A 14,291-nucleotide genomic window follows, 5' to 3' on the forward strand; every position below is an offset into this window, starting at 1 on the left:
GGAAACAAATGATAGGATGCTGTAGCAGAAACAAAAAAAGTCAGATTATACATACAGAGTTATACAATATCAGCAACTATAATACTATAATAATAGTATTATAATACTATATACTATATATATACTATTATAATACTATAATAAGAGTATTATAGTTGCGTCACTACAGTAAATCATTATGGTGAAGCAACAAAACTAAAATAGTAGATGTTCTGAGTATGACTTGTTTTGCTTGATTTGTTTTTCATCTTTGGTGTACAGAAGGCTTCTTGTATCACTTGCTTTCAAAAACATACATGCACATATTGTACATGCATAAAATCTGTGATAGTGCTTGGAAAGAAAATAACCTCAGTGCTGAAAAGCAGCTTCTCTGTTCAGCTGAATTTGATTGAGAAGATGGCCTCTGTTACCACCACCGCTGTGTTTCTGCTCTGCCACTTCTTTATTGCCTCCACAGGTACGGTACAGCTAATCTATTATTCCATCAGGTTTTTATCTTAAGCTTTAAATTCCAAACTTTTTCATTTAGATTTACAAGGCAAAAGTATTTTTAACATGTCATCTGCCAACTTAATCATTCTTGAAGACTCCAACATATACCATAGAGGTCTGCTGTCTTGTAACACCTGTAAAATACCTAAAACATGCCATGATGTTTTATAGTTCCCTGTTTCTATATCTGATGATGTGTTGTCATCATAATGTTTCATGGCTTACCTATTTTTGTCATCTAGCTCTTCTGTCATTTTCCACCTTTCTTTCTGTTCAAAGACTCTCAGGATGGTTGTGATGAGTATGCAGAAACAGGCACAAATTTTACCGTGCCACTTAAACACACTTTGAAGGAATCTGAGAACCTGAGATGGTTCCACAACACAACAATAATCTTTAATAGCAAATTAGACAAGGGGGGCAAAGGAAAAGATTTCTTTGTTGAGTCAACTGGATCACTGAAGCTGACAAAACTCACAAAGGACAAGTCAGGACTTTACACCCCTATGGTTTACGATGAAGATGGAACATATGTAGAGGATTTACCGAGCTTGAGCTTATGCATATTAGGTAGGTAACAATAAATGAACGTGCTTGTTAGAGTTTATATAACACGGCTAATCAAATTTTTCATCTGATTCTTCTGTTTTTCGTCACCTTTCTTTCTCTTTCAAAGACTTTCAGGATGGTTGTGATGAGTATGCTGCTGCAGGCACAAGCTTTACTGTGCCACTAAAGCACAAGTTGCAGGAATCTAGTAGTCTAAGATGGCTCCACGTTACAAAAATAATCTTCAAACGCAGAAAGAAACAGGTGATCACAGGGAAAAATGAAGATGTTGATTCAACTGGATCTCTAAAGCTGACACAACTGACCAAAGACAAGTCGGGACAATACACCCCACAGGTTTATGATGAAGATGGAGTAAGCGTAGGGCATTTACAAAGTTTGCGTTTATGTGTATTAGGTAAGTAAAAATAGTTATAGTTATGTATATGTATATATGTATATATATATATATATATATATATATATATATATATATACATATAATGCTAATTATATGAAAGTGGTTTCTGTTACAGATCGGTAATAAAGGGGATAAAGTAAGCTAACAAGGGGCAAACAAGCGGGTAATAATGTGGTAATTTCAAAGTTATTACCACTCTACCACAGGTAATTGAGTGGTAATAACTTAGAAATTGCCACATTATTATGTTCTTGTTTCTTCCTTATTACCGTACTATTACCACTTTATTACCAAGCTGTATGTCCACATTGTTACCCCAGTTTTGGGGCCCTATTACATAAATTTCAGAGTAATATTACTCAACTGTAACCATTGTTTTTATCATGATATTACTTGGATATTACTTGGTTATTGCTTTGGTAATTGCATAGTAATAACTAAGAAATTACCACATTATTACCTTCTTGTTTGCCCTTGTTACTCCACTATGACCCCTTTATTACTGAGCTGTAATAGAAAGTGCTACCACATTTTTTTTTACTCAGATCGTGTGCAGAAGCCCAACGTGTCGGTGAGGTGTACAGACTCTAAGACAAATGTCAATTTTACTTGCAATGTTGGTCAGGTGAGAAAATATTTCTTGTGGTTTACTGATATTTTATTTAGAGTATTTTTTTTCAGACAGTTAACTCATATATAAATGTTAAAATAATTTGTAGACAAAGACTATCCTCACCTACTCTCTCTGAAACTCAGCATGAATTAAATGAAGATAATTAATTATAAGCATTCAAACACAGATAACAACGTTTTATTTCTATTCATTTTTTCATGATGTAGGTGTTTCAGTTAAGGCCAGTCATGACGTTTGCTGTGTTGGGCTGCTGTAGGCAGTTATTCTCTTTTTCTCAGGTTTTTAAGTCATAGCATGAGTCAAAGGACTCAAATTCCACCAATCACCTTTTCACAATTCTTTTTAAAGATTTTTTCAAGTTTTTGAAATGACACTTACTGATAAAGACCCTGAGATATGGAAAAGAATTAAGAATAAGTGTTCACTAATTGCACATTTGTCAAAAAATGTGTTGGTCTGTTCTTGAACTTTTCTTTGGTTTATGTTTTATGAGACATATTCTTAATGACCCTACAGCTCATCAATAAATTATATTTTCTTTTACAGAATGAGAAGAATCTTATGATCGAATGGTTTATGGATGATGAAAAACTGGAAGAAAAAGAGAAGACCCTGACGAGAGTAGCCAAAGATGTGGCAAATGCCCGTTTCTCTTGTAATGTTTCTAACCCAGTCAGCTCTGACATCAGTCTGCCTGTTCAACAAAACTGCTATGAACTCTGTAAGTATCCGGTCTTTAAGTCTGATGTCATTAGCCATGTCTGGGCCCAAACTCCGCTGCAGGTCCATAAGTCAAACGATCCCCGCAGCATTACTGAGAGTTGAAAAACTCTCAAAAACTAAATTCTTTCATGTGATAAAATGATCAGCGTTGCTGCTCTACCAGGTGTAACAATAAAGTTTAACATCCAGGCATCCATGAAAACAGAATTTATGAAATTTAACAGAGTTAGAAGTTAGCAGGGAGTTAGCTCGCTAGCTTCCATCTAAATATGATACACCATGTTCTAAGAGTTTTCTGAAACAAATTCAAACGTACAGCTCTGCTATCACTTCCGACATAAATGAAGACAGGGAAGTAAACAGCAGTGACGTTTGTAGGGTTACTGAAGTTGGGCGAGCTGGTATTTAATGATGTGTTGCGTGATTGCTAGCGACACAGCTACGTTAGCATAATATAAACAGTGAGGCTCGTGGGCGAACGCTAACAAACGGAGGACTTTTTCCACTCAATAAAAATTAATGTGAGGTTCCCAATGGTCGGGGACAAATGCACTCGAATGGCAGGATGCTGTAAACGGACCAAACTTCAGTCAGCAGAACAACTGACATAATCCATCCACAATACAAGGTTAGTCATTAATATACTGCTGCATCGGCTGTAGTTACATCGTAAGGGTTTAAAAACGGAACTTTGAAATTATTAGCAGAAATAAAACCTGAGAGAAGCCGACAGTGATCATTGACTGTTTTTAGGGGCTTGTTGAGATAAAATAGAACAAGATACAAAGCATTAAAACATGTTAAAAACACAACAGCCTTATTAAATGCAGACTACTTTGGGCCCGGAAGCAGGATTCATCACGCCATCACTTAAAGACCGGATTAGGTTATTCAGTTTCAGTTCCAAGTGTCTAAACATTTACAAATCAAACACATTATGCTTACAAGTGCTGACAAACTGAAGTCATTTTCAGTGCATATTTAGATTTGCAATGCTTGCAGATTGTGGTCTAAAGGTCGACAGCAAAATATGGTAGAGCATTGCTTATCTTATTGCCTTTTTTCACCTTTCTTTCTATTTCAAAGACTCTCGGGATGGTAGTACAGTAAGTAAGAGACGCAGGTTTTACTTTAAGTGACTCAGATGACCTGAGATGGCACCACAACATAATAATGATAATAATAAAATGATGATATTGATTCAAGTGGCTCTCTAAAGTTGACAAAACAAAGTTGACAGTACAGTGCTATGTTGTTTCAGGAAGAGAGAGGAAGTGTGGGGTTGTTTACAAAGTTTGCGTCTGTGTTTATTATGTAGATCAAGTTGTCTTCTTGTCCCAAATTTTTGTTTTATGATTCATCTAATTTGTCATGTGATTGTGTGTTTTTTTTTTCTTATTCTTTCTGATTCAAAGATTCCCAGGATGTTTGCAACCTGTACGGTGCAATAGGTGACAACATTGTTGTGCCTCTGAACCACAAGCTGGACAAAGCGTCAGTTTTAAAATGGAAGCACAATGATACAATAATCTTTGAGCAAAGAAAAAACAAATCTCCTAATCCCATATATGTCAAGGGAAAAAAGGACGACATTAATCCAGATGGATCCCTAAAACTGACAAATCTAGATGCAAATGACTCTGGAAACTACATCCCAAAGGTTTACAGTCAAGATGGAGCATTAGAAAGCAATATGAAAATCACACGTTTATGTGTTTTGGGTAGGTGACACCAGATTAGAGTTATTCTGGTTCTATGAATATATAATCTTTCCTTTTGCATTACTATTTATACCTTATCTGGAGCAGAGATAAAAGGTTGCAGTCACCTGAAAACATGCCACTGTGTTACCTTATCAGCTGAGTGTTTTTACAAAAGCTGATATAGTTTAATAATGTATTTTGCTACTCATTAAATGTGTATTGATGAATCGGCATCTGTTATTAGTTCCTGTGTATTCATTGTTTATTTAATAATTTATCAGCAGTACTTTCTGATGGTATTGCTATAATCAAATCTTCTCTTCTCAGCCCGTGTACAGAAACCCAGAGTGAAGATAATGTGTCCAAACAAGTCAGAAGTCAAATTTACTTGCGTTGTTAGTCAGGTAAGAATAATATTTCATGTCTTTAATTTAGATTTAAATGACAATGTTTTCCTCTGCCTAAAATGCTGATGTTAACCATTTTAATTGGATGTAAATTTTCCATGTAATTTTGTTATATAAGTACAAGATAAAATGTTACATTTAACAAAATCTGGTCAAATGAAGTGTACTTGATTGGTGTACATTCAGATTATACCAGGCATATTTTCCTTAAAGTTTAAATTAGCTTAAAGTTTACTGTTAACTTCACCAACTCTTTCAGAGACGTCCTCATCCTCTGGAAGATTTACCTACACTTGCTGATAAAGATACTAAGATATGGTTAAGAATTTATTTAGGAGTGATATTTTCCCATCTTTGTAATTTTGTAATTGTTTGTGTTTACTAATTTCACACACTAATAAAAACAAACAAGAGCACTTAAAGAGTGCAACTCCCCCTTAAGGGCAAGGGCTATACTAAAACTTGGTGTTCTATGATGATGTTATTACAACACCCTGGCGTCAGTCTTCTTGTATTACTACATGCTGATGTCTGACCTTTGACCTTGACATATTACACATTCAATTTTGCATTTTATTATCTTTACCCACATGACTGAAGCAGACTTGGCTGAACTTTGACTTCTATAAGCTGTAAAAACTTGAGGTTTAAGATTAAACCCTGAATGATGCCAATCCATGATTGATATTTTCTTCTGCAGAATGATTTTAAAATCGAATGGCTGATGGAGGGTAAAAGGTTGAAAGAAAAAGAGATGACACTGACAAGAGTAGCCAAAGATGTAGTAAATGCCAGTTTCTCTTGTAATGTTTCGAACCCCGTCAGCTCTGAGCTGAGTCTGCCTGTTCAACAAAACTGCTATGCGCCCCGTAAGTATTTGTTTACTCAATTTCCCTTCCAACTGTCTAAATATTGACAAATCAAATTCATTATGGTTACAATTGCTGACAAACTGGAGTCATTTTTTTGTTTTAGTTTTAATTTTCGTTCAACTTTTGAGACTTTTTAATAATAAAAAATACAAAGTTGCACTGTACTGCAAAGCTGAGTCACTTTTACTACACGTTTATGTGTGCATGGCTTTTATGCAGACTGTGGTGTGAAGATAGAACATATAATTATCCAACCTCAAGTGACAAGTGACAAGGCAGGACGCCCACAGAGTTTCATTTCATAGTCCGCTGTACAATCAGTCTGAAGGACAAACGCTGTTGCGTGTGCACAAAAATTTAGAATAGAAAGGAAACCAACCAAACACAAATCAGTCTATATAGGTAATAACTAGTATTCGAACAGCTCTAAGTGACTAGACCTTTAGTGTCAGACGATATTCTAAAACATCAGCTGACTGTCAATGATCCGTCAACTTAGACATTGTATTATATTTTGCATTGTGCATTGTACTGGACCCCCCTCCACCCCCTCCACCTTTTGACAGACAGTGTAGTCTGTCAAAATAATGTTTAATATTTAGTATTTGCTGTTATATTCCCATATATCATTGTGATGTTGTTTATTGTATTGCTCTCGTTTTCTTCTGCTTGTTTTCTTTTTTCTTTCTCAACAGGTGATCCAGGTGATTGATATATGTAGTTTTTATTTTATTTATTTATTTATTTTTTTGTCTGCATATTTAGTTGGTTTTTGTTTTTTTGCCCTTTATCCCAGTCCCTCTTCTCCGCTGTTTTTTCCTCTTCTTCCTTTTTCCCTTTTCTTTTCCTCATTCAAGTCTGTCCCGTATCTAGCAAGTGGAAATAAAAAAATAAATAAAATAAACAATAAAAGGTGAATCAAATAGATCATTACGGCAAGGCTGGGGTGGTCAGTTTGGTAAAGTAAATCCGTTGGGCATCTTTCTTCGCCTTTAGACAATAATTCTGACGGCAAAAGAACCAAACGGGACAGGCAAAAAAAAAAAAGAAGCATTTATTCAAGTTACAATTCAGATTCAATCTGAGCAATTCAAATTCAAATTTAACTTATTCAAATTCAGTTTCTGATGGCACAGATTTCTGCCCATATAAATCCTTTATTGACATTCAATATTTACTTTGATTGGGCAAACAGAATTAAATGTTGTATTGACGTTGGTGCTAGAGTTTTTGTGGGTTTGTGCATTGGTAAACAGGTTTCTTACGTTGTTGTAGCACGACTTGGCATCAGAGAAAGTGGAATTTCTGTGTTTCATGTGTGTACATGATTTCCTGATCCTTACAGTTGCCTGAGTACTAAAAGAATGTTTTGTCCCAGATTTTCTTTCTCTCGTTTTAACAAAATGTATTTATTAATTTTCTAGATGGATTTTTTACGTCATTTTATAAAGCAATCCTAGGAGATTAAGATGAACCTAAGCTTTTGGATGTACATGTGCATCTATATAGATATACTACTACAGTTACAGCTATGGAGGGCTTATTTTTATTAGCCTGGCAATTAAAGGTGCTTTATATCCAGAGCTGTTTGATCATCAGTAGATCGCTTTGTCATTTAAATTATCCTGATTAAATTAAGAATTTTCAAATTACTTTTGAGTAAAGAACAATTGAATTTGAATCACAAACTACACCAACCTTTTGTCGTGAAAAGAACGAATATGTTAAATTACTGTCAAGGCTGCATTCATTAAAACTTTAATCACCGCTTAAAAAAAAAAAAAAGACAGACAGTGTAGTTTTGTAAACAATCAGAGAAATTGTAGGTAGACAATTTATTAAAATGTTCTGTAACGCTAAAGGTTTGGAAGGTAGCAGTGCTTGTGCTATATGTTTGTATTTAGAGCCAATGCTACCTGCTAAGAAACCTCCTACAGGTAGACTAATGTCAAAAAAAAGCACAGTTTCAAGAAAAATAAGAAAATAAGCATGAAATGTTTCTACTAGGCAGGTTTATACTGATATAACCAGGGGTGCACATAGGTGGTCCACAGGTGCGAATGCGCTTTCAAAATAAAAGACGCGCACCAGCTAAGAAGTTGAAACGCACGTTTGCGTACATAAGATTTTCTGGAGGAGGACAGACATTTGTTTAGAACTCTTTTTTTTTTTTTTTTTTTTTTTTTTTGCCTGTCCCATTTGGTTCTTTAGCCATCAGAATTGTTGTCTGAAGACCAACAAGGATACCCAATGGATTTACTTTGCCAAATGGATCATCGTGGCATTGCCGTATTGGTCCATTTGGTCGATCTTTGTTTTTATTATTTATTATATTTTATTTTCAGATGTTACAGACGGGACAGACATGAGTGAGGGATATGAAAGGGAGAAAGAAAGAGGAAGGAAAGGAAAAACAGAAGGGGAGAGGGACAGTGAGAAAGGGGGGAGAAAAAAAATAAAAATCTCCTGGATCACCTGTTGAGAGAAGAATAGAAAACAAGCAAAAAAAAAACAAAGCAACATACTAAACACAACACCATCGCATTAATCTAGCTAAGTGTAAACAGCAGTAAATACTAAATATTCAATGTTGTTGTGCAGCACGCAGGACAGATGTGCTTCGAAGTAGCAGCCAAGAAAGGTGTAATTTGGGTCTACGAGCAGTGAACACCCGTGTGCATACCTGTGTGGATCAGCGCGCTTGTATTCCAAAGGTTTCTCCATGTAATGATCTGCTAGGGAGTGTGGGGGGCCACAGCCCCGTCCTCCGGGGTGTGAAGCGGGTATGGAGGAGATCAAAACTCCAGACATCCAGAGGCCCCCAGAACACAAGAGACCATGGAAGACCAACAGAGGGGCAGCCGCGCCACTGTTCCAGTAAGAGCTGAGGAGAGTCCCAGATGAGGGTTCACTCAGCAGCCGCGGAGCAGAAGCCAGGGGGAGTTGCAGTGACGCGCCCGTGAGCTCCGCCGGCAGCCAGCTGTGCCTGAGTGACCGAAGGGGCCCAAGCGAGCCCCAGGCTCCAGGCCCCGATAAGCGGCCGCCAAGGAGTGAGCCGGTGTGTACCTGGACGCCCACCCCCAGACACAAAGAACCACCAACGCACCGACACCTGAGGGAGTCCGCCACTGGCAGGGGAAGTGGTGGTGGGCGGAGATAGGCCTCCAAACCTTGGAGGGCCTGAGGTGTCCCCAGAGAGGTGGCGTCTGATACCCAACCTGACATATAAACACAGACATACAGGCACACACAGACACAAACATCCATTCCCCCCCCCCCCCCCCCCCCCCCCAATGCTCTCATATGCACTCACTCCACACTCAACCAACGTGGAGACAGACATAAAGAGCCCTGTACACACGATCACACTCCCCAAGCGTACTCTACGAACCTGGTCTAGGTACCCTTGCCCCTGGAGGGGGGAACTGCACCCAGACCCAGGTGGTGTTACCCTTTACCCTGCGGTGGGGAGAGGCAGACCACCCCGACTCCGCAGCAGCAGGGAGGCCCTACACCCCAGACCGCAGTCGGACGGCCAACTCCTCCTAGCCCTCCCGCTCCAGCAGGCCGCAGAGAACGGGGGTGTGAGAAGACTCCAAACCTCCCTCCACCCGCTCATTGTAGTGTTGATGCATGTGTGTTCTAAGGTGCATTTAAAACCCAGGAGGGCATGGAGCTACCTGCCAAGGAGCAGCAGGTAAGCGTTTAGAACTCTTAAAGATGGACTAAATGACTACAGACCCGTGGCTCTGACATCTGTGGTCATGAAGTCTTTTGAGCGCCTAGTTCTCTCCCATCTCAAGACCCTCACGGCCCCCCTCCTGGACCCCCTGCAGTTTGCATATAGAGCCAACAGGTCTGTAGATGACGCCATCAACATGGCCCTACACTTCATCCTGCAGCATCTGGACTCCCCAGGAACCTACGCCAGGATCCTGTTTGTGGACTTCAGCTCTGCCTTCAACACCATCCTTCCAGACCATCTCCGAGGCAAGCTTTCCCAGATGAATGTGCCTGATCCCATCTGCCGGTGGATCACTGACTTCCTGACGGACAGGAAGCAGCATGTGAGGCTGGGAAAGAATGTCTCGGACTCCCGGACCATCAGCACCGGCTCCCCTCAGGGCTGTGTTCTTTCTCCTCTGCTCTTCTCCCTGTACACCAACTGCTGCACCTCCACCCACCAGTCTGTCAAGCTAATCAAGTTTGCAGATGACACCACCGTTATTGGGCTCATCTCGGACGGGGATGAGTCTGCCTACAGGAGGGAGGTTGAACGTCTGGTGTCCTGGTGCAGCCACAACAACCTGGTGCTGAATGCCCAGAAGACAGTGGAGATTATTGTGGACTTCAGGAAGCACACAGCTCCACTCCCCCCCATCATCCTGACTGACACCCCCATCACCTCTGTGGACTCATTCCGCTTCCTGGGTACCACCATCACTCAGGACCTGAAGTGGGAGCCCACCATCACCTCCGTCATCAAGAAAGCCCAGCAGAGGATGTACTTCCTGAGGCAGCTGAAGAAATTCAACCTGCCAACACGGACGATGATGCAGTTCTACACCGCAATCATCGAGTCCATCCTCACCTCCTCCATCACCGTGTGGTACGCTGGAGCCACTATCAGGGACAAACAGAGACTGCAGCGTGTTGTGCGCTCTGCTGAGAAGGTGATTGGCTGCAGACTCCCATCTCTGCAGGACCTGTACACCTCCAGGACATTGCGGCGTGCAGCTCGGATCTCAGCTGACCCTTCTCACCCTGGACACAGTCTGTTTGACCTGCTCCCCTCAGGCAGGAGGCTCCGGTCCATTCGCACCAGAACCTCTCGCCATAAGAACAGTTTCTTCCCCTCTGCTGTTGGACACATGAACAATAACCATATGACTGTCCCCGCCACTAACACATGACCCTACGCTGGGTCACTGCATCATTCCATGTTTGGCACTGATCACCACCTGCACTCATGTATATATCTTTCTACGTAGCACTTTTAATTCTTATTCCTACTTTTATTTTTTCATGTCTATTTAAGTGCTATTTATGACACTATGTTTGCACTGAAGAACCGCAGCAATTTCCTAATGTTGTAAACCTGCTCAACATTTGGCAATAAACCCCCTTTCTGATTCTGATTTCTGATTCTGATTCTGATTCTGAACAAATGATGAACACACAGAGAGGTGGTGCAGAATATGCCGTGGAAAATCCCACTCTAGTGGACAAAAACAGTCCGCTAGAGTGGTCTGAGATGTGGTGCAGATATATAGTAGCGTTGAAACTATGAAATGCCTAAAATTAGAGCTCTAAAGTTGACATAAAAAAATCATAATTTCATTGAATATTTGATAAATATACTTATAACTGTACAGAGCTTTTCTAACATGGCTAACCTAAAGTTTCTGATGAAAGTTTGTTGTTTATATTTTCTCTTTCAAAGACTCTCAGGATGGTTGTGATGAGTACGCTGCAACAGGCTCAAGTTTTACTGTGCCCCTTAAGCATAAGTTGCAGGAATCTGAGAACCTGAGATGGTTCCACAACACAACAATAATCTTTAATAGCAAATTAGACAAGCGGACCAAGAGGAACACAAGGAAAGACTTCTTTGTTGATTCAACTGGATCACTAAAGCTGACAAAACTGATGAAAGACAATTCGGGACAATACACGCCTATAGTTTATGACGAAGAAGGAAGAAATGTAGCACATTTACTGAGCTTGAGTTTGTGTGTATTAGGTAGGTAACAACCCATTGTAAATATGCTTCTTCTAGCTAAACAAACATACTTAGAAAAAAGGTTGATATAATAATTTTTTCTTTTCTTTTTTTACTCAGACCCTGTGCAGAAGCCAAACGTAACGATGAAATGCACAGGCTCTACGATAAATGTCAGTTTCACTTGCAGTGTTGATCAGGTGAGGACAATATTTAATTTGAGTTCTTTTCAAACAGTTAACACATATCATGCATTTTAGGAATCTGTAGACAATGGACTTTATTTCTTTTGCCCCCAAACCGAGCATGATTTAAACTGTGCTGACGACAACCATTCACTCACAGATGCTGCTGTATCAATGATGTTATGATTTGATGAAAGTTGGGCTGCTGTAGGCAAACATTCTCTCTTCTCATGCTCTTTGATCACATCATTGGGGACGAGGTGTTTACAAGTGGCTCAGACACCACTATACTGCCTTTTCAGAGACTTCCTGATCCTCCTTGATATCTAACTCCACCTACATATGACATGTCTTTCTCAGTTTTTCTGATCTTTCTTGTTTTTCATATATGCTTTGCATATTTGTTCATTTAAACCTTAAGAAAATAATAAATATCTTAAAGTATTTTTACTTTCCAGAACTTCTACACTTTTATTTTTAACTATTTAATTAATATCTTAATCATAATTTCTTCTAAAGAAGGAAAACTATTTGGAATATAAATGGCTTACAACGGATAAAGAGTTAACAGGAAATCTGAAGGACACGCTAACAAAAAAAGCTGAAGATGTGATGAACCTCCCCATCGCTTGTAATGTTTCTAACCCCGTCAGCTTTGCCATCAGTGAGCCTGTTTACCAAGAATGCTTAAAGCTTTGTGAGTAGTATCTACAATTAACTGTACTTTAAAAGATTGAAATGACAATGTTATGATACTCATTTTACAATAACCTTAGATTTTTCTCTTTGTGTTTTACTTTGTAGATGTCGCTGGTGAAAAATCTGGACCAAACATCTGGGTTTTTGTGCGCTTTGGAGCCGGTAGGTTTCAACTTCTGTATAAAGCCCATACATTTTTTATATAAATGCTGAAATAAAATGAGCACATTCTTAATTTTTTCCAGTTTTTTACAAGTAATACAATTTGCTCTTATTTTTTGCACTCATCAGGTTTTTTTCTGTTGTTGCTCCTCACTGGCATTGTTTGTGCAACCAGCCTCACACAGAAAAATAAATATGCAATAAGAGGTAAGATTTATTATTTATGTATGTTTGCATTTATTTATATTACGATTGATATTATTTTAATTTATTTTTAAAATAAAAACCTCTGATCTCAGGTAGAAGCTCAAGGCCAGTTTATGTTACACTTGATGTCTCTCATAACCTCCCAGTCACTATTGTGCAGTACGTAAAGGTTACTTGTGGAGCAATCAAGGCTCATTGTTAGGACCATTTAATTAAATTATTTATAATTAAATTATTTAAATGTTGGGGGGAACAAACACAGTTTCTACCTTTTTCTTTGGATATTTTTTCCCATTTAATACCTAACACTTATTTATGTGTGAGACTCTTAATGTTTAATTTCAAATTATTAATTTGGCTGTGTTGTGATTATTTTTTTAATTATAGGGTTACAGGGTCATTGTTCTCTTAGTTATAAAATCTGTATTTCTGTATCCATGCAGTCTATGGGGCACAGAAATGTAATACAAACGGTTAGATTTCTATTTCTTAACACAGAAACTAAATATCATGCACAGATTGGGTGCAGTAATTTCATGTAAGGTATGGTTGTAATTATCCAGGTGCAACCTGTCTGTGCTTATTTTAATAGACAAGGAGGAGTTTCCTTTGAGCCAGTCAGGAACAGAGACAACAGCAGCAGCAGCAGTTGGTCAGCTACACAAATAAAACTAGAGCCTGACTTCTGTGGAAACTGGTCTGGAGAGAGAGACAAACATTATCCCGTCATCCAGGCCTCAGACAGGCTTTGACTTTTAAATCTTTCATTTTGAAGGAAAATATCTGCAGTTTCTGCTGGGCAGGTTCATCTTGGCTGTAAGAGGACTTTTGTAGCATAACAGATGTAATTTCTCATGTGATTCATGTGATTCTTATTTCTAATTTAAAAACTCTCAGGATGACAGACAATATCTTTGTTGTTGTTTACGTCACGCACTCAGACTATGCGTCAGATCAAAAGTCCTGCCATCTGCAGAATAGAAACAAGAGCGAGGACCATTTGGTTTGAGACAGACCAGATGAAATGTATGACTGCAGCTATTTAAAGGATTTTGATACGATGATGAGCTCACCTGAAATACTCTGATTGGCTGATACACAGATAAGGGCAGCCTTGGCAGAGACACCCATCGAGAGAAATCATTTAACAGTACAATGTGATGTTTGTTTGTTCTGCTGCTGCCACAAACTCGCTCCATCACAAGATCACATCAGGACTCAAAGAAGAAGCCAGAGTTTTTTGTGACAATCAATCAATCAACCACATACTCAGATTGAATTAATAATGCCCAGGAGCTGCTTTCATCCCTGTTCTTCTTTTACATACATAAATTCTACTTTTTAGTCTTGTAACTTAAAATTCAACAACTTCACAATCATGACTGATGTGAGTATAATCACAAAATAATTTCATTTAATAAACAAAATTCCTCAAAAATATGTCTTATATATGAAATATGATGTGATTGTACTTGTGTCTTATTACAGGAGGTTAAGTCATTTTACTGTTGG

At 38.7% G+C, this 14,291-nt stretch overlaps 2 protein-coding genes and 1 long non-coding RNA gene across 3 annotated transcripts in view; all 3 read left to right on the forward strand.

Moving 5' to 3' along the window:
- The window catches only part of LOC146681826 (uncharacterized), a 113,487-nt gene that overhangs the window by 87,869 nt on the left and 11,327 nt on the right, over window positions 1-14,291 (forward strand). The gene's annotated exons all lie outside the window — the stretch shown is intronic.
- Window positions 996-2,060, forward strand: LOC146681831 (uncharacterized). The gene is made up of 3 exons (XR_014917909.1): window positions 996-1,065; window positions 1,172-1,462; window positions 2,011-2,060. It is a non-coding gene; the product is annotated as an uncharacterized LOC146681831 (long non-coding RNA).
- LOC146681832 (T-lymphocyte surface antigen Ly-9-like) lies at window positions 2,656-14,175 on the forward strand. Its single transcript, XM_085448236.1, has 10 exons — window positions 2,656-2,820; window positions 4,238-4,543; window positions 4,853-4,929; window positions 5,633-5,801; window positions 11,248-11,547; window positions 11,647-11,726; window positions 12,231-12,408; window positions 12,516-12,572; window positions 12,702-12,779; window positions 13,372-14,175. Exons 1-10 carry the CDS (start codon window positions 2,661-2,663, stop codon window positions 13,446-13,448), a joined length of 1,482 nt encoding a protein of 493 aa, XP_085304362.1. The 5' UTR covers window positions 2,656-2,660; the 3' UTR covers window positions 13,449-14,175.

Source organism: Copadichromis virginalis, linkage group LG23 (genome assembly GCF_057382275.1).
Source record: "Copadichromis virginalis isolate Kocher_CV1m ecotype Utaka linkage group LG23, C_Virginalis_male_GT1.1, whole genome shotgun sequence".
Classification (NCBI taxonomy): Eukaryota; Metazoa; Chordata; class Actinopteri; order Cichliformes; family Cichlidae; genus Copadichromis; species Copadichromis virginalis.

Bases quoted from the DNA above. Each gene is read 5' to 3' on its own strand.
- LOC146681832 (XM_085448236.1), top strand. From the start codon at position 2,661: ATGATCGAATGGTTTATGGATGATGAAAAACTGGAAGAAAAAGAGAAG. The intron at 4,544-4,852 runs GTAGGTGACACC...TTCTCTTCTCAG, and splicing joins CACACGTTTATGTGTTTTGG to CCCGTGTACAGAAACCCAGA. The intron at 11,548-11,646 runs GTAGGTAACAAC...TTTTTTACTCAG, and splicing joins CTTGAGTTTGTGTGTATTAG to ACCCTGTGCAGAAGCCAAAC.